A 23014-nucleotide genomic window follows, 5' to 3' on the forward strand; every position below is an offset into this window, starting at 1 on the left:
TCACAGAATCTGAAAAGTTTGCAAATACTATGTTTGATCAGTTTCCCTCTATCATGGACTGTTCACCAACATTCGATGACAGTACAGTAATTTAGGGGTTTTATCATTTTATTGTCTCAACAAAATATATGTTAGTGTTTACGCTACTAACTTCTTTTAAAACAGGATTGAAAAGACTTTAAAAAATAAAATTATGGAATGGCGATCTCAACAACCAACTCGGTGGCATCGACAGTGTACCAGTGTCTTACGACAAATTCTCTTGAAGTTAGAATTTAGAAATGAACAGACAATTAAAGAAAAAGAAGAAAATTATTTGGAGGCTTTCCAGGAACTTTATTGGGTTAGTGCTTCTGGTATTATGTTACTGAAAGTCCCCATTCTTGGGGACAATTCCAATACTATACTCCATGAAGTGTGAGGGATTGCCATTGGAAGAAATATCACCATTCCATATATGGAAGCACATTCTTGTATTCTGTTCTTACACAGGGAGGGTTATTTTATTGAGTCTTCCATGCAGCCCCACCATTGTTCTGAAAGTGGTACCTCAACTTTCCTTTGAGTCCCTGTGTCTCAAAGTTATGTTTGTTTAAGATGCTTTTCCTACTGGCTGTAACAACATAGGAACATAGGAAGCTGCCTTATACTGAGTCACAACATTTGTCTGTGTTGTCACAGTCTTGAATCAGAATTGTCTACACTGATTGGCAGCGGCTCTTGTGAGGTTTCAGAAAGTCTTTGCCAGCCCTAGTGGAGACGACACCTGGCCACATTCACACCAGACATTTATTCCACTATTATTCCACTTTAAACAGTCATGGCTTTCCTCAAGGAATCCTGGGAATTGTAGTTTGTGAAGGGTGATGAAAGCTGTGAGAAGACTGTTTCCCTCACAGAGCTACAATTCTCAGGGTTTTCTAGGAAGACAAAATGACTGTTAAACCACTCTGACAAGCTGTAGCTCTGTGATGAGAATAGGAGTCTCCTAACAATTCTCAGCACGCTTCACAAACTACAGTTCCCATGATACTTTGGGGGAAGCTATTACTGTTTAAGGTGGAATAATAGTGGAGTGAATGTGGCCAGGGATTGCAAAGCTAGGGGTTAACTTGAAGACCCACTTCTCAGGAAATAGTTTTAGGCTGCACTCCAATACATATCTACTCCAAAGTAAGCTCCAGTGGGTTCAATGGGACATACTTCCAGGTAAGTGTGGATTGGATAGCAGCATAAGTCCCACTTTCTGGTCCCAGGAAAAGTCATTCAACATTTAGCGAGGCCCCATCTATAACATGAAGAGATATTCATCAGGTAAGAATTTTCATTTTCTTTCCAGAGTACTTCTTAATGGATTCTTTCAGTAGGTGGCCTTGTTTATATCGAAACATCAGTTCGAACATGAAACATATTTCTTATGAGTGAAGCTACTGAATAGTTACAGAATTTGTATTGTTTTAGGTTTAACATTATTATATGAGCAAACATGCAACTTTTTTTGCACTGTTTTATTTTTGACATAGTGATCATTATTTTTGCAGGTTACAGGATTTCCTATACAGATGCCATATTTAGATCTACAGTCAATAACTGAGGCTGTTTATCAGACAGGAATTCATTCTTCAGATGTTCCTAACACAGAATTTGCTCTTGCTGTGTATATTCATCCTTACCCAAATAATACATTATCTGTCTGGATCTACTTAGTATCTTTGGTCCGCCATCAGTAAGCAGCAATGAGTCACAAACCTTCAGGAATCAGGTACTTAGTGCAGCCATGAGATGCTTGCTGGTTGTGATGCCTGAATTTTCTTATATCACAAGAAAAAACTTAGTAAGTTATATCTTAAGATTCATATTGCTTTTACAGAGACTGTTAAATGCTCCTCATATATTGCTTAGTAGATGCATGCAAAAATGTTGATTATTTGTTCATTTATTAACTTCATTTTGTCTTTGTTTACTTTCTGCAACTGTAAACAGTATTAAAATAAATAGATTTTAATTAGAAAATAAAAGCTTTCTCCATATACATCTCTATATTGCAAGATTGTTGTATTTAGCCAAATTTATTTGTATAATTAACATATTTCCATCCTGCCCTTCTACCCTGCAATAGGGCACTCAGGGCGGCTTACAATAAAATCACACACACAATAAAATTATACACAATGAAAGCACAAAACATTACACTAAATTAAAATACATAAAGTACAATTAAAATACATAAAATACAATATGCATATATATATACAGACAGACAGACAGACAGACATGTATATATATGCATAGATATATGGGGGAGCGATACTAAAAGGACTCAAAAGATAAAAATTAAAAATAAAGAGTGTAAAAACAGGGTCAGGCTCACCCGTCAGTCCCTCCCAAAGGCTCACTGGAACAAGATAGTTTTCACAAGTTTCCGGAAAACCATCAGGGAGAGAGCAGAGCGGGCTTCTTGAGGCAGGCAATTCCAGAGCCTGGGAGCCACAACTGAAAAGGCTCTCCCGCATGCCTGACAGTCTAACATATTTCAATCCAGGCATGCAGAGGAGACCAGAGGCAGATGATCTTAAATCCAGGGTAGGAACATATGGACATAAGCGGTCCGTCAGGTACACTGGTCCAAGGCTGTTTAGGGCTCTAAAGGTCAAAACCAGCACTTTGAATTGGGCCTGGAAACAAATTGGGAGCCAGTGGAGTCAATAAAGCACAGGGGTGATATGCCCCCTGCGCCACGCTCCAATTAACATTCTGGCTGCTGCATTTTGGACCAACTGTAGTTTCCGAACCATTTTCAAAGGAATGAGCTGTAGTCCAAGCACCACTGTCTGGGTCCTATCCATCAGGTAGGATCAGAGCCACTGTAAAACAGTGCCTCCCAAACCCAGCCCAGCTAGACAGCCCAGAAGGATACCATGGTTGATTGTATTGAAGGCCGCCGAGAGGTCCAGCAGCACCCACAGGGATGCACTCCCCCTGTCTGATGCCTGGTGTAGGTCATCAAGCAAGGCGACAAGGGCAGTCTCTGTCCCATGCAGAGGCCTGAAGCCTGATAGAAAAGGGTCTAGATAATCCAATTTATCCAGGAAAACTTGGGAGTTGAGCAGCCACCACCCTCTCAATCACCTTGCCAAGAAAGGGGAGATTAAAGACTGAACGGAAGTTGTTAAGATCCGCAGGATCTAACGAAGGCTTTTTTAACAAAGGTCTTATCACAGCCTCCTTCAACAATGTTGGCATAGAACCTTCCCTTAGGGAGATGTTAATCAAATATGCCAGCCAACCAGCCACTCCCAATCTGGCAGATTTAATTAGTCAGGATGGACAAGGGTCAAGCGAGCAGGTAGCGGCCCTCATTTCTCTCAGAGTCCTGTCCACATCCTCAGGCTTTACAAGCTAAAAAGTATCCATAGAATTCAAATTCAAGGTGTTACATTATTGATTGACTCATTTTAATTATTCATTAGAACACAATGGTTTAAAATCATATATTTGTTCTTCTGTCTTAACATACAGACAATATAAGAAAAGCTAGGGGGAAAAAGATGTTTTAAGTTTAAATATCTAAAACTTAAATATCTAAAACTCCCAGTAAGGACAGCTGAGGGGCCACTGGATGTTGTGGGACTTCACAGGCAGAGAGGGAGGCCCATGGGTGGGGACTATTGGGGTTTATGGGATAAAATAATTATGTGGTTCTATACAGGGCTGTGGAGTCGGAGTCGTGGAGTCGGAGTTAGGAGCAATTTTGGGTGGAGTCGGACTCGAAGGTCTGGCGTACCGTCTCCACGGCCCTGGTTCTATAGCAGAGTAAAATGACAAAAATGGAATGAGCAATAACCAGTCCCCCTCTCCACCCTTGTCCTGACTCACACAGCTTGGCAGAATAAAGCATTCACACTTCCAGTAAAGTATATAAAAATAGTTTACTCATGAACATTTCATGTATACAGTGATACAGGCACAGCTTAGGAAATCAGAAAGAATGGAAGTTACTTTCAGTCCATAGTTTTCAGCTTCTGGCAAGCAGCGCCACACCTGCTTGTTCCATATAGTAATGGAGAATTCCAAAGGCAGCACAGCAAGGAGGAGGAGGAAGGGGAGGGAAAAAACAACAATCAGACAGGAAACTACATCGCAGCAAACTGTAGAGTTTTCCAGAGTCTGGCCAGAGATGGCACTTCTCCCTTTAACTGTACTAAAGCATATATAACCATGCCCCCTAGCGGCAGCATACAAAGTTGCCTATTTCCAACAGCAACTTCCCCATGCAGCAGCTGGTGCTACTTGCCATTGTTGCTGATGGTGCTCAGCCTGGCGAGCCTGAAAAATGGAGCATTCTGGGTATATAGTTCCCCCTTTCCATTAGTGTCAAGTAAAAATGGACACTCTCCCTACCACCACACACCTTGCACCCTGGCCTGAGGAAGTGGTGGTTTCTCTGCCATGGATTGTCTCCAGTATCACTACCTTAGGTTTGTGCTGTTGGCAAATTCAGGCACTTTGGATCTGGAAACATTTTTTAAAAAACAACTATTAATTATAAGGCTGATTGTGCTTTTTTCATCTAGCCCTTGTGTACAAATTATCTGTCTTCTCCAGCTCCCTCCTACTTCTGCTTTGTATTATGCCTGGCCTTCATTTTAACTATAGTTAAGCACATCCCTAGAAGTGTCCAAATCTCTGCATTAAGCCAGAGTTCTAAAGCTCAATAGTAAGGAGCAGTGTTCATTATTTTATAGGTTAATCAGGTGGTCTTGCACACTGTTTTTTGGCATGCCAGTCCAACCACTGATGTGATGTAGATGAATATAGCTGATGTGATGCCAAATGTAGATAAACTTCAGTTATTATCACCTTTGAGGTACACCTCCTGAAGTATTGTACATATTAATTAGGGTAATGAAAGTTGTTTTCCATGAAATGTTTTTGGGGAACATTCTGGCCAAAGTTAAACATCTTAATGTCCCATTGTTTTCAAATGAGAATTAAGCTTAGGCTAAAATTCCCATTTGAAGAAAAGAGACATAAAATTACCTAACTTTGGCTGGATTGTCCCCTGGGTAACCCCTTTGGGAAAAGTTAATGTACTCATAGAGCTTGGAAGTTACTTTTTTGAACTACAACTCCTATCAGCCCCAGCCAGCATGGCCACTGGATTGGGCTGATGGGAATTGTAGTTCAAAAAAGTAACTTTTCCAAGCTTTGCCATTTTATAGAGCAATTTATTATATGTTAGACTCAAGTAGTATGCCCAAGAACATGCAAAAGATTGTTAATTCTGGTCAAACTGCTGTGAAGTTGAGTGGTCTTGCAGGGATAAGGTACAGCTCTCCAAATATATTTCATTCAGTCTTCCTGTTTGGTTTTTCTTCCTCAGGATCTTTCTGTTTTACTAGGGCAATTTTATTATCCATGGTCTCATTCAGATATAATGAGTTTCAGGATATCAGTTTGCAATTTTTCCTGTCATATATACCACAGAAATCTTATTAATTAGTAGTGGATTGACTTGTCCTGTATGATGGAGTGCACCCTTCTTTGAGACTACTGATGAATGAAAAATGGTACCATACAACTAACAGACAAGTTTCAATAACGTGACTGGGAAATCTTCTGTTTAGACTTATATTCCATAATGTATTTATTTAATAAATGCCTAAACTGTGCCTTCATCCAAACATGGATTTCATGGCAGTAAGACATTCCAGACTTTGTTCATACTAGCCAGCAGCTGTAGACACTAAACATCTTGGGACCATCTAAGGTCTCTACTGAACTACAGCTAGGAGACACTCATGCAGTTCACTTGCATGAACTGACAATTGTCTGTGGGGATTGCATATATATCACTGGTGTGATTCATGTAGTTTAAAAAAATGCTATTACATGATGAAATGATGGCAGCCTGGGGTACAGCTGCCACCTGGAGATGTAAGTACATACAAATGGGGTTTCTAAATAAGTGCATTTTAATTTAGTGCTCTGACATTCTTGAAGTGCTGACATGGAGAGTATTGGCTAGAATGAACCAGGGTTTATTCTGAGCTTTTTTTCCTACTGCACAAGCAACTAGCACACCGCCTGTGCCCAAGCTAGTGAAGTAATCTGTCCTATAATATACTATTAGCAGGGGGTTTTGTGACAATACTCACCAGTATGGAGTACTTGCCAGCCATTTTGTGCTGGCACCCACAGTACTTCTGTCAAGATATGAGTACCAGCATCTTTCCCACCCCCAATGAAAAAGCACTTAGTATAAAGTTATGAAGATTTGAAAGGAACCAGTATTTGTTTTCATTTTCTTTTTATCTTTTCTCATCTATTCTTTTTTAGAAACTACCTAGCTCCATATTAAATCCCATATGCTCAACAGCACAAAAACTTATTTCACACTGCCCACCTTTTCTGACACTGCACAAAATGTATCTAGCTGCATATTAGAATAAACCTTGGAATGAACTCGTCCTAAATATGGCTTATCAGTACACATGTGCAAGAATTTGGAGTTGATTGTATTTGGAATTTAAAGGACTACATTTTCTAAAACTGTTTCCACATAACACATCCAGGATTTCTATTGCAAAAGGCAGGAGGACAAGGTTACCAGGTACTTGCCCTGTCATACCACTATATGTGTTCTGTGCCTATCTGCATCAAAGTTATATTAGGGCAATATCAGCAATACCATATCATGCACTACATACATCAGCCAGGGAATTGATTTATTCTGGAGAGACTCCTGCCAAACGTCCATGCTCAATAGGCACTGTCTTTCATGTGTGCAATTGTATATGGACTTTGCTCACAAAGAGAGTTTCCTGTAATTCTATTTCCTCAAGTACAAGAGTGGAAATATAATTAGAAATCTACATTACCCTGTAATCAATTGCTTCTATAACCATACTGATTTCAATAGGATTCCAGCATAAATAGCCTATACTTTCAATGTAACTTGTTTATAACCTTGTACAGAAACATTTCCTGTCTTGCTTCCTCTCCTTCTCAGAAGAGGAGGATATACCAATGATGAAATAGAAAAGTACAGACTTTTTTTGCAATATATTTTTAAAGTACTTGTTCCTGCTTCATTTCCTGCCTCTTTTGTTTATAGAGTTTAAAAAATTATACTGTCTACTGGAATACAAAATAGTGGCACTAAAGTTATGAACTGCATTCTCTTTATGTAGTCAAACACACAACTAGAGATGATTGCTCAAAACTAGTTTTATTTTTTAAAAGAGTGCATGGCACTCAGCTGGACTTATTTGTTGTGGATATTTCTCTCATGACAATGACACGTGTTTTAATTCCTTCAGTAAGAATTTCAAGTAGTGTGTGGATTCAGTGAAGGTTGACAAAACCCATAAAAAATAGCTGGAAATGTTTCACAGTGCATATTCTATTGTCAAAAATGCTAGTATGTCAAACTCAAAAGGCTAAATAATAAATAAATAAAAAACCAACAAGGCAAACCACAAACCCAACAGCACATAGTGGGTCCTTGTAAGTCTAATGACTTCAATACAAATACCCTATTTCATGTAGGCTCTGCTGTTAACTAGGCAAATCACCCCTCCCCCATAATTCCAGTGTTAATTATCAGCTAACATTTGAGTGTAAAGGCCTACAAAGTAGACTTTTCTATTGTATTAGTAATTCTACTTTGTTTCTCACATACGGAGAATGAAAGAACCCAACATAAAAATTTTAGAAGTAACTTCTTGTTTCAAGTCATGGATCACCACAAGACTGTACATTCAAAGTATTACTGAGGTAGTCAAACAATGAAGAGTCTTATATATAGTATTTCAAGGTAAGATGAGTATCTTTTCCTTTCAGACGCATTCTCTAGTCCTTCATCCTCACACTTCACTATATCAAGTGAAGCCATCAAAAATTACACCGTAAGACCCCCATTCTTTTCTAAACTTCAACAAATATGTATTCTCAGAATGTTTTCCTTCCTTCTTTCAAAAACTCTCAATTTCTGTCAAAGAGACACCCTGAAAATATATTATGGTATAAAATAATTGCTACAGAGGATTCTTTCTCCTCTAAATTAAAGAATATTTTCTTGTAGCATGTTCCACTTTTAAATCAAGCAGTGCTTTTTCCCTCAAAACGCCAAGTGTTTTGGGATGGTCCTTTCTCTGGGGGAAAATCTGTTATTAATTTCTATATTCATGTTTTCCCATCAGTTTCCCATACCCATTTCCACTATTTTTTTGAAAATTTGAAGACCTCCCCAGACCCAGGATACAAGTGCTACCCTACATTTTCAACCACCATGGTTTCCTTCTCGTATCTATATCAAATAGTAAGCTAGAGGAGATCCTAATAAAGTTGTTCACCTATTTACCACTCGAGAAATTCTGCTTCTGGTAAGAGCTGAGTATAGGGGTTCAAATAGCTAAAAACTATCACAGCTCTGATAGTTATGTACTTAGCAGTCTTTGAATAACTGCCTAGTTCACATCAAAAAGATATATGAATCACTATTAATATAATTGCAGAAACAAGAAACGATAGCTGTTCTGGTAGATAGAGCCCAAGAACTTCCATTCCCTACCTGCTCTGCAATCATCATGAAGAAACCTATATTTCTTGAAAGGATTTAAATTGTACCTCCTCCTTACCCCTTTAAGTAGGAATGCATACAATAAAAAAGGGGGAGTTGGACATAAATAGTAGGTTACATAAACTAGGGGACATCACAAACAATACTTTGTTAGGTATAGTACAACATTTGTTTCATTTAAAGATAGCACACTATTCTTCCCATTAGAAAGCACACTTTTGGATGGATGAAGGGAGTAATCTGGATGTGTATCTGAACTCCCATTGGTATTTACTACTGCAATTACCCTGAGCAAGGGAACCCAAAATAACAACTTAAATGATATGCATCAGTATCACAGTAGTTTGATTATTCCCTGAGTTAGTTTGACAATTTACCTCTAACATGATATCAGCAAAGACTAAAGTACTTTGAAGTAGAAGACATAGAAATGTTAACCCAACAGCATTAACACAAAACCTCATCCATAGACCTGGATGGAGAACTGAGCTACTGATTTCAATCAAGAGGTTCTCTTCCGTCCACATGGGTCGCCATCTTTTGAGAAAGCATGGCACTTGGTTGACTTTAATGTCTTATTCAATACTGTATGGAGAAGGGTAGAAGCAGGGGTCTCTTCAAAAGCACATAGGATCATTTGTCTTCATGGGAAGACAAAGTAAGTCAGTGCAGCTGTCTCTCAAAATCTGTTTTAAGGGCAGGATTAAGCTGAACGCATAGAACTTGTGTGTGCCAGAAATATTTTTCTCATCTTTCTCAGATAATAACGCCCTATCAGTAGGTATATTCTCGTATTAGCAGTTTCTGCTGTTGAGTTACCTTTTGTAAAACATAGTATTCAGCCACTTTCCTGCAGTTATGAGAAACAATAGATTAACTGTCCTCCATGTTATTGGACTCTGACAGCATATAGTGTTTTGCTGTAGTTATCACCTCTCAAAGCAGGGAGTAATACAAGGATAACGTCCAGCAATCGGATAGCTTCGGTTGTAGGAAACACTTAAACATGGCTTAACTTCTATTGGTACAGCTAGCGACATTCCAGCAGCAGTCTGTATATGATCTCTAGCCTGGACACCACCTTGTAAAGCAGCTGGGCAAGTCTGCAGTGGATAAGAAGTCATGTGACCAGATGACACCATCTGCTGACAGTTTTGTTGTTGTGCTGTTTGATGATACTGGTGAGTTTGTTGTGCTTGAACATACTGGGGTATGTGCTGCTGTGGAGGCTGAATGGTTGTTTGAAATAAACCGTGCTGGGCAGCTTGAGAACTGTGTTGTCCTTTTTGCTTGTTGGCTTCTTTTACATCATTATCGTGGGCACTAGAACATAAAATTAAAACCTTTGTTTATTCTCTTGTTTTAGAGAGGCAAAAAAACATAATCCACCCCATTGCACAAAGAAAAAACACTTCCAGGCATTTATGCATGTATGTGTACATGCATGAATCATAGAGTTGGAAGGGGCCTATAAAACCATCAAGTCCGACCCCCTGCTCAATACAGGAATCCAAATCAAAGCATTCCCGACAGATGGCTGTCCAGCTGTCTCTTGAATGTCTCAAGTGTCAGAGAGCCCACTACCTCTCTAGGTAATTGGTTCCATGAGGTGGTATGGCAACGTTTCTTAAAGCAGCATTGTACCTAATTCGGCAGCACTTGGAAAGTCTACTTGATTATGCAGAGGTATTTCTGTGGGAAGGAGAAGCTGAGAGGGAAAACACACATACAGGTGTGAACAGACCACCATCTACAGTGCTTTAGAACCTGGCTCTTGTTCAATAGCAAAAGGAGAATACTATAATAGTCTCAGAATTCCGTTTTATTGACATTACCTCATCTAACGTAGAAGACATAAAAATGATAACTCATCTAACGTAGAAGACATAAAAATGATAACTCAATGGCAGATTTAACAAGCATTTGACATCCTCATAAAAGCAGGACATCATTGTTTTTTAAAAAAATGACTGGCAAAGATAAGCAGACTCGTAACATAGATGCCATGTAAGAAGCACTAGCATTTGATTTGAAAGTAGCAGCTACAGAAATCCTGGATTTACATTACAGGTGCATTCTGGTGTAAGAACAGCTAAAATTGATTTAAAAAGTATTTTTTCATACAATATTTGGCATGTGTTCATCTTTTAATATAGAGTAAACCAGGAATAGAGAACCTTTGGGCATCCAGATGTTGTTGGACTCCAATTCACATCAGCCCCAGCCAATGTGGTCAATGGTCAAGAGTTATAGTCCAACAACATCTGGAAGGCCTCAGGTTCCCCATCACTAGAGTAAAATATGTCCAGAGAAGATTAATTGTTGAACTGCTATTAATTTCAATAATGTTTCAGCATGATTAATTCTCTGTGTTCTTGCACATTGAAGGGGCAGTCCAAAGTGCTTTCAATTCCTAATATAATTCCATTGAATTCAGTAGGACATGCAAATGAGTTTAGGATCAAGGTGCTAAAAATGGGTATATTTTAAGTAAATGAATTCACCAAGGTTTGAATCAGCAGACACTTTAATCAAAATGTAATGCTTCGCCATATAATAGATATGAACAAAGCACGGATGTTGAAATCCTACGTCCTCTTTCCAAGCACGTATGTATTTGACTTATTTCTGCTATCTTATGGATTTCATTACTTTAGGTTTTAATGCTGTTGATAATGTGTATGCTTCTGCTCTTCCGTTTTATTGTAGGTACATAACCTTAGATACTTCAGTTGAAAGGTGACTACTAAATGCACTGATAGGTGTCAGACAGGCACAGTTTATGAAGGTACTAAAGCCATCATGAGCTCAAATTTCCTTGATGCAAATAAAAAAGCCACAGTAAAAAGACTAAATAAAAATAGTTGTATTAACAGAGCCATCATATGATTTCAGTCTTTCTAAATTTCAAGTGGTGGATTGTAGACTGAAGATAATGGATGCAGAGGAAGGCAGCACATAAGAAAAAGTCACATTCACATCAGAAGTGGAAGTTATCAAGTAGGTCCCAAGGAGGACAAATTTATAATATGCCCCCTTAATAAAGATGGTTTGTACCTTAGTCAAACATATATAAGGTTAACGTTTGTATTTACTAGAATGAATTTGAGGGAGACGTGGGGGGCAATTATAGGAAATAATAAAATGTGGCAATTATTGTGAAAGCATTGGAAGTAAAAATGAATCAGTTGCCAGAATAAAGAATGACACCAGCACAACTATCAGCTTCTTCAAAGTGGGTAACCCAGTGATCACAAGGCAAATGAAGCTTACATGCATCTTAACATTTTTTCCATTTCATTACAGCTTTCAGAGGCGTTTACAGGTGGTTTAAACTCACACCTCTTTCCACCAAGTTAGAGACCACTATAAAAACTTACACCAGTAATCGTTCAATGCATGGCACCAGGAAGTCCCAGGAGTAAGCAGTAAGGTGATGGAGTCGTGCTGGCCATGTTGGAGAAAGACGCAAGATAATCCTTGAAGAAGCCACACACGCAGCAGCCACTAACGAAGGGGCATAATTTAAAAATGCATGATCTGGAGAGACATCGGAGGATCACGGTTAAGTCAAACACAGTATTAGCTGTGTAACCTAAGAAACTATGTGGTCTTTAGAACAAAGCCATGAAAACGCACCTTGCAGGGATACTTCCAAAAAGTAGTCAGCATATTTTGCCATATACAACTTTGTCTTGTCCAAGCAAACCATTGGCCATCCATCGTGAAGATCAGATTCATGAACGGCAATGGAGAGATAATAGTCAATAAAGTGAGCAGCCGTTGGGAGGCAGAGATTCCATTGAAACGTTTCTAGCAACAACAGCTCCATGTGCAGCAAATTCTGTTTTGTTAGTACCAGGTTCATGTTAGTCATACAACCCAAGCTGTTTAGCTGTTCAAGTTTAGGCACACTGTCTTCCTTCTCTTCAAATTTACCTTGAGGGAAATGAGAAGGTAGAATGTAAGTACAGCATTAGTATATGATAAAAAAATGTATGTATGTTTTGACTTCTTACACGGGAGGGGCAATGCCTCTGAAAGATAAGGCTCAACACTGTAAACAACAGCAAATGTTGCTACACAGCAGGGTTAGCCAATGTGGTGTCCTCCAGATGCTGGACTACAACTCTGATCATTCTTGGCCATTGCTCATGTTGGCTGGTGCTGATGAGAGTCCAACAACATCTGGAGGGCACAATGCTGGCCACCCCTGCTATAAAAGATAGTTAAATTGCCACCAATTCCTGCAAAAGTTACTACTAGAATTCCACTGCACTCTGATCACCTCAGAAGGAAAAGCTGCAGAAGTAGATCAGAGCACAACCAAGAAGTGGCTGTAGCGCAACTGAGCTCATATTACGCTAGCAATATACTCTTACTATTAATGATACAAGTCTACTAAAACTAGTAGATCTAACCCTCAGTTTGTTTAAAAATTAGAAGTAGGCTTCCCATTTAAGGCTGGCAACTATGATGGATTTTTTTAAAGTTTTGATTCAGTTTGAGGCAGATTTAGTTTGTCACTTCAGATATACTAACTGGGTAGCAAGTGACCACTTTTTACTTGGTTATATCACATACTGAATGCTACGATACCTGTTGTAACCTGTTTTGGCCTCCATATTTTTGTAAAACACAATACAAATAGAGGATTCAGATATGGACAACTAGATATTGCAATCCTTGACATTTTGAGATATTTCATACTTTGCAAATGCTTAAGTGCTATAGCCTCAGCAACTTCTGGCAGGAATTCTGCTGCTCACAAAGCCGTCTTCACACACTACTCACGTGAAGAGGGTAAGTGGAAGGGCCATCTGTTCTGCATGGAGAAGGTCCCAGTTCAATCCCCAGCATCTCCAGGTAGAGCTGGGAATGTACCCAGTTTGGAACCCTGGAGAGTCACTGCCAGTCAATGTAGACAATACTGAGATAGATGGACCAATGATCTCACTTGGTATAAGGCAACTTGCTATGTTCCTAAGTGTAGTGACAGGGGCTCCAGGATCATGCTTTTAGCCCCACCCTTCACTGTGTTAACTGCTCATCACAGAAGTTACGGCTTTCTCCATGCATGGAGGTTCCCCATGCAGAACAATGATCATCCAAGGGTCTACATTGCATGATAGGCTTCCACATGTAGAGCAGGCTTCCACTTCAGAAGTTTGATAAATATGGCAGAGGTGGAAGGTGACGCACAACTCTGGGGGCAGGGTTAAACACTCAGTCCTGCAGCCCCCATCATCCTGCTTACCCTTTTGATGCAAGTCAAGTGTGAAGGACAACAAAGAAGGATGTACTATTGGCACAGGACATTGTGGATACGAATAAAAATGGAGCTACATGGAATACTGCTTACTGAGAAACTGGCTAGCCCGTGCCTCCTTTGCAATCCTTCAATATCTTGCAAAGGTTTTTTGTATAGTTGTAGGACATATAATAGGCTGGAAAACCGAGCATCATTAGCTGAGAAAAGGGAAACATAGTAGCAGTTGTAAAATGCTTAATTAAAAGGCTGCCTATTTATAATTAGGAAAATACTTGTTTGCCAGGAAAAAACCAAAGTTAAGCAGAAGTGAATTCACATAGCATCAAATGATAACATTTCTGATATATGGAAGGTTTAATAAGCACTAGGCAGTAAGCTATTGTCTAAAAAATTGTAGGCTCTAATCTCTTGGGGCCACTGTGGTTCACTGAATTAAAAACCTTGGTCTAGCAGACCAGAATTGGACCTCAAGATGACTCAGCTAATGTCTGGTTCCCAAGTCATCAGGAACTAAGCCACTCACTTGTTAAGCTAAGTTAATAACTTTCAATCTGTTGCTTCATACTTACTCGCTAAAAGCAAGCAGGAAAGAGCAACCACATGTAGCTGTTGAATCGATATGTCATAACGGTCCATAAAGAGGTCCAGCAGATAAACGGCAAGATGTCGGGCAGCGGGACAGAGTCGGAAGCGATTGCTCACAATGGCAATCAAGTCTGCAAAATATCTTCTCAGATTTAACTGGGGAGACTGGCCTTTATAGGAGGGAAGCTTCAGCTCCTAAGTGGAGAACAACAGGTACTTCTGAAAAGACAGCATTGACACTGACTAGGATTAAAGAAATGGAAGACATTTTTAGGGTTTAGGATCCTGGGATTTACAGTATATCTTCTATGTTTCTTACTGATGATACCACACTCCAGATCTGCTAATGCTGCTATCAATGCCTTCATATAGATATTAAATGTATTTATTGTTCTCCTTCCTACCTTTCCTCCTGTCAGAGCCCAGGGCTGCTAACAACCATCTTCAAACTTAATACAAATGAAATGGTAATTAAAATGATCAACAGATCAATAACTTTTAAAAACACAACCACATTGGTGACAAGATGGCACTCTGCAGCACCCCACAGTATAGATACCAAAGGGCTGAGGTATAGTCATCTTGTATGTTGGAAGTGGGGCAAGAGCTACTCCTGTTTGGGTTCTTTTGTGTGTATTCCAGAAGGAAGATAGGGTCCTCCAGGTGGCTAGGCTTGCCTATCTTTACCTGTGCTGTTCTCTACCTAACTTCCTTCCATTGTAAACTGATATACTCAGAGAAGCTGATCTGCCTTTGTCTTCTTCTTCTTCAACTGTCCGAGGAGAGAGGAGACATCTTTGTCTTTGCCCTCTCTCCTGAGCCATGAGGGCAATACCCAAGTCTGAGCATTGAGCTCCAACTTAGTAAGTTACAACTAGGTATGCCTTTCCTATCTATGTATTTCTATAAATAAAGTAGCTTTTCTTATTTTACTAAGTCTTAAGTCTCAGTGATCTAAACGCAGGGTAAAAGCCTGCTACTTAGGTAAATACACACACTGGCGTACACACACAGCTCAGACGCTGAGTATCTCTGCATATTTACATAACACTGTAAGGGGTCCTGTAAGTAGGAGCAGGACCACTTTAATATGGTACATCCCACTCTGCAAGATACCGTGGTAAATGGTATCAAAAGTCACTGAGAGATCAAGCAAGAGCAACAGGATTGCTCTCCCCTTTCCCTCTCCTGATAAGAATCACCCATCAGCACAACCAAAGCTGATTCAGCTCTAGAACCAGATATGATTCCAGACTGAAATGAGTCCAGATAATCTGTTTCTGCCCAGAGTGCCTGAAGCTAGGCTGCCACCATCCTCCCAAGTACTTCCCCCTCCAAAGGGATATTAGGAATCAGGTGGTAGTCAAATACCTCTGGGTGCACTACCACTCCTTTAAGCGCGACAAGCACACTTCCTTGTATAGCTACACATTCCCCACATCCTGGATCCATCCAAATTAGCTACAATGTGCCAGAGTCAAGACAGCAAACACATGGTCCACGTCCTCAGGCTTCCAAATGTCTGAGGAAATTGATCCCATACATTGGACACTATCTGAACCTGTCACAACTATGGCATGCAAGGCATAACAGCAGCATGCGATTTTACCCTCACCTGTGAAACCTTTGCTGCCTCCAAAGGTTCCAGCACCTCATTCCCAGGGGAAGAAGTTAATAAGCCTCAAACTATTCAGAAGAGCTCACCTGGGCAGCTACTTGAGGATGTAACAGAGGCAGCAAAGGAAGTCTGCTTTGGCGTCCTCACTTTCATGCTATAGGCGCAATTATGTGCTCTGTTTTCGGCAGTCTTTGTGGCGAGTTCTACACCATACTGTATGTACTTTTACTGTTGTCTAGCCCTTTTCATTGACAACAGCTCCCCATAGAACATACCAGGGAACAGCACAGTCTCGACAGCATTGGAGAGGACACTCGGGAGCATTTGTGATGCATCTTGCTAGACTAAGGTCTCAACAGGACCACTATCTACAGGAAAATCCCCTTGAGCATTTGGGAATCCAACAGATTTTGTAAGTGTCCAGGGGTGAAGCATTTTAATGGATCCTCCACCCGTGCAGGGGTAAACTGTGGCTGTTAGCCAGATCTCAATGGGGTTATCTGAACCTGCATTACATCCAGGTCACTCATCCCCGGATCTTGAGGCAATGACAAAATCGAAGGTATGTCCTGCTGCATGTGGGGCACAATAAGAAATGGAGAGAGCCCCATATCTGTCATGGAGACTATGAACTCCCAAGTTGAACCATAAAAAGCCCCATCCCTCCCTCCCTCCCAAAAAATACCATAAGGTAGGACTGATTTTTTTAAAATCAATACTAGATTGCCATTTTTGCCAGTACTGAGTTACCATGCTTGTTTCTGCTTTACAAATATTGCCATGTAAGCTTATTCATGCACTATTTTTCTGTCAGTGCCATCATGCCTCTTTAGGTTCTGTGATTCAAAAGCATAGCTAGGGGTTTGTTTCCATTTATCATGACACAATACAACATGAAGGGGGACAAATACTGAGGACCACATACTGAGGACCACAATACTAAGATCAGATTTCCCTACGATTTGCCATTGCTGTCAAACTTCAAAGCACTCCCAAATTTGATTGGGCCAGCAGTGATGAAGTCATAGGTTTGCCCTTTTCTCACATGTTCTTCTCCAAATGAAGTTGTCTCCACAGGTCTCCAGGATAACATGTAGCTTGGACCAAACTAGAAGTGACATTTGTCACAGTTTAGTTCTGACATACTTGATTTAAAACAAACACAGAATTGGGGGACAGGTAGCTGAATCTGAACTGTGGCATGGCAGGGAGGGCAGTGTTAACCCTTTGCCCCGAACATTATCCCAAATGGCACCAGGAAGCTCTGCAGGGGGGAATTCTAATCCGTATTGTGCCCATGCCAATGTTCTAATCCAGCTTCCCCTCCTCCCTCACACTCCATGGCAGCTTAAAAAATAATAATCAAGCATGCCAGGGCAAACTATGACAAACGCTACTTCTAGTTTGGCCCATTGGTCTTGAAACAGAGGATTGTCATCATGTGAGCATTTCTGCTATGTGACAACTTGGGGAAACTCAACCTGTTAGAGATGTTTGTGTGCCTCTCCATCACTACCACTACTCCAGCACCATTTTAGCATATAGTTCTATTTATCACAGTGTGCAGGTAACATACAATACAAGACAACTTAAGATTTCTCCTAGTTATCCAGAACAGAAACACTCTCCTATGCATATGAGTAGCCAAACAATCCACTACATGGGCTTCCACTTTAGTAACATCAGCTTAATATCATAATCAATGGCACAGGACCCCTGGTGTGGAATGGGTTGCTTGATCTCTAGTTTATAACTGGAAAACTGGAGGCAGACAGTTAGCACTAATTCAAGCATTTATCGCCTCTGCAAATGTTGCTTGTTGTAGTCATTCATTGGCATGGAAGCACCCCCAAGAGTGCATTGGAGTTAGGAATCCACAATGCTATCAGAAAGTTACACAAGATCAATATGATGAGCATTAGATGTTGCTAGAATTGTAGTAGGTCAAAAGGAGATTTTATTTGCTTCTGGCCATCATATTCAAGGGCTCAAAATTTGGGGTAACAATTATGTTGTATGCCTCATTAAAGTGTAACACACACACACACTTAAAGATACGCTCTTGGTTTTCAAGGAAGCAATGCCGTATAAAATGTTCTGACATACAAGAGTCTGAAATGACTTTACTGTTTGGCCGCTTTAGACACTTATTGTTCTTTGTAGTTAAGGGATAACTGCAATAGTAACTGCTTTGGTGACCTGACTCAGAACAGTCAGCAAGACAAGACATTGCAGTCCTGTAGATTAAAAATCACGTAGGGCAAAATCACTTCCACTGAGGAAAAAGCAAGTCTATAATTAAAGTAATCAAGAATGAATATCCCCAAATAATGGCATGGGTTTAGTTTACAGCAATGAATGATTTACAGTGGAATAAATCCAGAATTTCAGGATTGCTGCTGGATTATTTATAGGCCTCATCTGATTTAGGTATCTTTCTTAGTTTACACTGGGATCAACAAAGCCTTTAAAGCTGGTGCGAGGGCAGGGAGCAATCATAGTCACAGTTCACAAACTACTTGTGCTTAAATCAGCTGGTTTATTCTCAAAAGACTTGACATTTCAGTTATCAGTAGGACTGAATGGGGCAGCCCTGCTCATGCTTCAACACGTGAGTGACCTACATGCAAATACTACGTGAACATGACTAAGGTGTCCCTCACACAGATTAATACTTAAAAAGGTGCAGTCCTAAGCATACTTACAAACACATTAAGTTCTGCTGAATTGAGTTGGATTTACTTGTGAGTAAGCATGCTTGGAATCAGACTGAAAGCTGACCATTTCTCCTTTTTCAAAAGGGAACTTACCAAAGTCTCAGTCACGCTCAGATATTTTCAGAAAGCTGCCATAATTAAACATCACCTGACATTTATAATAGAGGTAACTGCTGAGAGAGCATTTGCTTGACCAGAGGCAGCTACATACACCAGAGGATTAAGAAATGTGTATACAGTTGCAATCTAATTAACATAATGGAATCAGTCTGGTATATTATCTGGTAAGTCCAGAAGATCTGCCATCATTCTTCTGGTGGGGCTCATGTGCCTTTAACAGCAGTATGTAAGGCAGGAATTCAACAAAGGCAGCTTTCTTCATCAATGTGCCATGGTGATAAAAAGCTGCATTAGTTGAATTTCTACCTAATGGCTGTATCTTAACATCATAGGAGCCCTGTCAGCAACAGGTGGCATCTCTTAAATCCAGAGCAGATAACATTTTTTTTAAAAAGGATTAAACCTACTTAAATCAAGCATAAGCAAACAACACTTTAAGTACTGAAAGAATTTGGCCACCTATATGGACTTTTGCTAAGTAAGAAATGTTAATTGTTTTCACACTGGTCTTTTGAATAAGACTGTTGTATTTTTATTGTTGTCTGCCTCCAGGGAAAGAGACAAAGAGACCTAATGGGGCCGGCTATTTCCGACTGGGATCTATAGCAGTAGCCAGCTGTCTAATGTCCCTTTAACAGCTATGACCCAGCCTCTCCCACAGTTGTTCCTGCAGCACAGCAACCCACTATCACATTTTCATCATTCTTTATGTAGTTCAGCCACGTTCCCATGAAACTGCCGTTCAATAGCCCAGTTAAGCAGTCTGGAGCATCAACATAACTCAGCAGGCTTCAGGACAAGTCGTTCAGAACTGTCCTGATGGCACATTTCAAGTTAAGAAAGTTCTTTTGCAGAGGACTCCAAGGGAAATAAGTAGATCAAGAGCTTTTTGAGCACAGAATGAATCTCTTTGTGGGAAGATCACCTTTTCTCGCAAGCCCTGAATGAGTAGAAAGGTGCTAAACAGGTTTTGTTTTGGGGTTTTTTTAAAACAAAGAAATTACTATTTAAATAGGAGTCTTCATCTGAATATGCTCTTAGATCAAGAAGGTAAAGTTGACCAGGTAAATAAAGAGGTTTCAATGAACTCTTTGAACATGTCACATTATTTCTGCAGGTTCTGGAAAGGACTTTACATGCAACGTTTGACTCAGCCACGCTCCTGTTCCTCAGAAGGAAAATTTCAGACTTCTTTTACAAAAGCAGCAGATCTAGCTTTAAATGCTTGCAAATGTACATATGTCAGGCAGACACCATGACTCAGAAGACACAGCTAGATACAGATTTGTACAAACTAAGTTCCATCTCTGCCACAGACACCACATGTAGCCTTAGGCAAGTTGTCTGGACAGACTGGGATGTTTACTTAGGTCCCAGTTCAGACAAAGGTACAGTCTGATCCTAGCCAGTTTTAGACACACTTAAGGGTGCTTGCTCAGATTCTAAATCTGCTTCTGTTAACAGAACACAGCTTATGGAGTGCTATTTTTCCATCTCACCCTTCCCTCTGCAGCCCTCTCCAAGAAGTGTTTCTGGGGGTTGGGAGGCCCCTGAGAATGGCTGGGAAAGGGGGCACTGTAGATGGAAATTGATAGAATTGCCCTCTCCCTTACAAGCAGCGCAGCCAAAGAATCCAGGCACTGAAACCGATGGAATTTGATTACCAAAGATTGCACCTTTGTAGCACACTCTTATGCATGTCTGCTCAGAAACAAGTCCCATTAGATTTGGTGGGAATTGCAAGGGAAGTTGGCACTGACCAACTGAAAGCATGACAAATTTTCACCATGGGGGGACCTAGGAGCATGTCCTACTGAACTCGATGAGACCAGTAAGCGTGTTTAGGGGCTGCAGCCTCTGCCTTAGTTTCCCCACTAAGGGTTAACTTCTTATGTCTGCCATGTTGAATTTAAGTCATAGGACTTGTCAGAGAGAATGCAAGTTAAACTATAAAGTCAATCTGGAAGTTCCGAAGGCTTTAAAAGTTAGCAGGCTACCAGAGAGCACCACCCTTCTAAATGCTGAGGGGGGGGGTGGAGAGCAGCAAGCTGCCTTGCCCCTTTGATGTGCCAGCACCAGTGGCGGTGGAAGAAGACGAAAGAGGGCAGGCGGCTGTTTCCTCCCCCCTCCCCTTCCCAAAAGCCAGAGCTTAGGCTGTCACTCATAAGAGAAAAGAACTTGAGTGGAGTACTGGGCAACCCCCGGTCTACCTTCAGCCAGCAGCTGATCCTTTCCGATTTGGGACTGGAAACAAAAAATAATAATTTTTTTTAAAGTGGGGGAAAGTTGTCAACGATCGAGCCCTGAGCCGAATTACCTTGTAGCGAAGTGCTTGGTGGATATCGGCAGCGAGCTGTCCTTTCCACCATTGCCCCTCTAGCTCCATGAGACGGGATGAGGCCTCCGGGAATCAGCAGGGGACGGTAGCACCAGCACCGAAGCCTGCACAGAAGAAGGAAAGGAAGCAGCGCTCGCTCAGCATAGCTCTTCGCCGCCGCCGCCAGCGCTAAATTAAAAGGCAATCAGTACATTTCTCCCCACCGAGCCCCGCAAAGCAAGTGAAACTCCAAGATCCCGCCTCTCCAGGGAGGCAAGCCGATGGAGCTGAACTTGGGGCCCCGCAGCTGATACCACTCAGTGAGTGTTAAGAAGGCGCGGGGGGGGGGCGGAGGGGATCGGCAGAGTGTTTTGCTTTGCTGAGAATGCGGTATCGATCTCACGTCGGATTCGCCTGGTGGGGATCAAGGAGGGTGAGCCCTCCTGGCGGCACCCTCGGATCAGGAAATACGCCTCCCCCCCAGCTGAGCCTTGGAGGAGGATCTGGCCACCCTTGTCAAGAGGCCACATAGACCGAAGAAAAGCAGCAGCACTCCGGAGAAACGATTGTGTCCTCTCCACCCAACACCGTCCCGCAGAGACTGCCAACTTTCTCCTCCTCGCGGAAAGCGAGAGAGCAGCGCCCGATGAAGCCACAACAAAGAGCCTGACACGCTCCCTCTGTCTGCTGCCTGGGGCTGCCTCCGGACAGTCTCTTCGTCTTCTCCCCGCCAGCTCCGCATGCCTCCGCTGCTCCGCGCCTCCTCTCCACTTACCTGGAGTTTGCAGCTCCGCTTCTTAATTTACAAGCCCTGGGCCAGGAGATCCACCTCGGGCATCTCCCCGACCATCGCAGTCAAAGGCGGATGAGCAGCATCCCGTGGGAGCTAAACTCTGCCATCACCATCCGGCGGAGTAGCTCTCTTCGTCCATTGTTAAAGGGCTCAGCGAGCGAGTCTGTATACAAAGACGAGGAGCCAGACACATGCGGCCGCGCCTCTGCCAATCTACTCTCGCCTTACAACTCCCCTCAAGCCTTGTTCTCCAATCAGTACGCATCATCCACTTCATTAGCCTACTGCTGCCATATGCGAGGAAGTTTTTGGGCCAATTGAATCGCCGTAGCCGCTCAGACTTAAAAAAGCAAAAAAGGAGGGGGAGTAAAAAGCGGCGGCAGCGGAAAGAGGGTCACGTGGCCTGGTTTCGGGCAAGTGGTTTTAGGTGTGCTCCGCTGAAGGTGCCCGTGTATAGCTTTTTGATTTTGAAGGAAAGATCTTGGAATGACTCAGTCATTGTTTTTTTTTTTCTTTTGGGGGTGGTGGTGTCTTGTGCTTTATGTAAGGGTATGTGTTTTGAACAAGCTTTGTACGGTGCAAGTCTAAAAAAGGCTGGATGGGGGGAATACCCAAGATCAAATAAGGGAATAGCGATAAGAGCAGTGAGCAGACAGTGTTGTGGAGGTTGTGTTGATCAAGGGTCGGAGACGTCTGTTGGCCTTGCTCTTTATGGTCTAGCTAGCAGTTGGGAACTACGTGATAGATCCCTTTTTCAGAAGACGCTTCGTGGTAACCCGTTCTTTCCTAAATTCAGCTGGACTTGTAGAGCATTTGGTATTTTACTTAACCACGTAAATTAAATGTATAATTTGGAAGCCTAAGGAGTGCATAAACATAATACTGTGTGACTCAATGAAAAACATGTTTAATGTGTGCCATTTAATTAGAAGCCTACAACTGGTATGTATTGCCTAATGGTCTGTAGATATTTCGGATGGGTTTGTAAGGAGACTTGGGCTGCATCCT

At 41.4% G+C, this 23014-nt stretch overlaps 3 protein-coding genes across 12 annotated transcripts in view; 2 read left to right on the forward strand and 1 right to left on the reverse strand.

The window, feature by feature from the left end:
- CC2D2B (coiled-coil and C2 domain containing 2B) overlaps positions 1-1904 on the forward strand; it is a 156351-nt gene extending 154447 nt beyond the window's left edge. For 9 of the 10 annotated variants that reach the window (XM_061635554.1, XM_061635556.1, XM_061635561.1 and 6 more), the window contains 2 exons: positions 166-343; positions 1542-1904. In XM_061635554.1, coding sequence (XP_061491538.1) covers positions 166-343; positions 1542-1730 — 367 coding nt within the window. In that variant the 3' untranslated portion in view covers positions 1731-1904. Of the gene's footprint in view, positions 1-165; positions 344-1541 lie in introns of those variants that run through there. The other variant, XM_061635563.1, reaches the window with a different exon arrangement.
- Positions 1905-7214: 5310 nt separating this feature from the next.
- On the reverse strand, positions 7215-22329 carry CCNJ (cyclin J). Its single transcript, XM_061635582.1, has 6 exons — positions 21989-22329; positions 21214-21338; positions 14426-14636; positions 12224-12523; positions 11965-12124; positions 7215-9907 (listed from the first exon to the last, which is right to left on the reverse strand). The coding sequence occupies exons 2-6, from the start codon at positions 21280-21282 to the stop codon at positions 9514-9516; spliced, it is 1134 nt and encodes a 377-aa protein (XP_061491566.1). The 5' UTR covers positions 21283-21338; positions 21989-22329; the 3' UTR covers positions 7215-9513.
- ZNF518A (zinc finger protein 518A) overlaps positions 21047-23014 on the forward strand; it is a 61265-nt gene continuing 59297 nt past the window's right edge. Inside the window, exon 1 of the mRNA XM_061635570.1 lies at positions 21047-22449. The gene's annotated coding sequence lies outside the window, so the exon portion shown is untranslated. The remainder of the gene's footprint in view (positions 22450-23014) is intronic.

The sequence above is a fragment of the Rhineura floridana genome, chromosome 7, assembly GCF_030035675.1.
Source record: "Rhineura floridana isolate rRhiFlo1 chromosome 7, rRhiFlo1.hap2, whole genome shotgun sequence".
In the NCBI taxonomy this organism is placed as follows: domain Eukaryota; kingdom Metazoa; phylum Chordata; class Lepidosauria; order Squamata; family Rhineuridae; genus Rhineura; species Rhineura floridana.

Coding starts and splice junctions, on each gene's coding strand:
- CCNJ (XM_061635582.1), bottom strand. CDS start 21,282: ATGGAGCTAGAGGGGCAATGGTGGAAAGGACAGCTCGCTGCCGATATC. Junction 14,637..21,213: donor ACCAAGCACTTCGCTACAAG/GTAATTCGGCTC, acceptor TTCTCCACTTAG/GAGCTGAAGCTTCCCTCCTA. Junction 9,908..11,964: donor TGCATTGAACGATTACTGGT/GTAAGTTTTTAT, acceptor TTTATGTTCTAG/TGCCCACGATAATGATGTAA.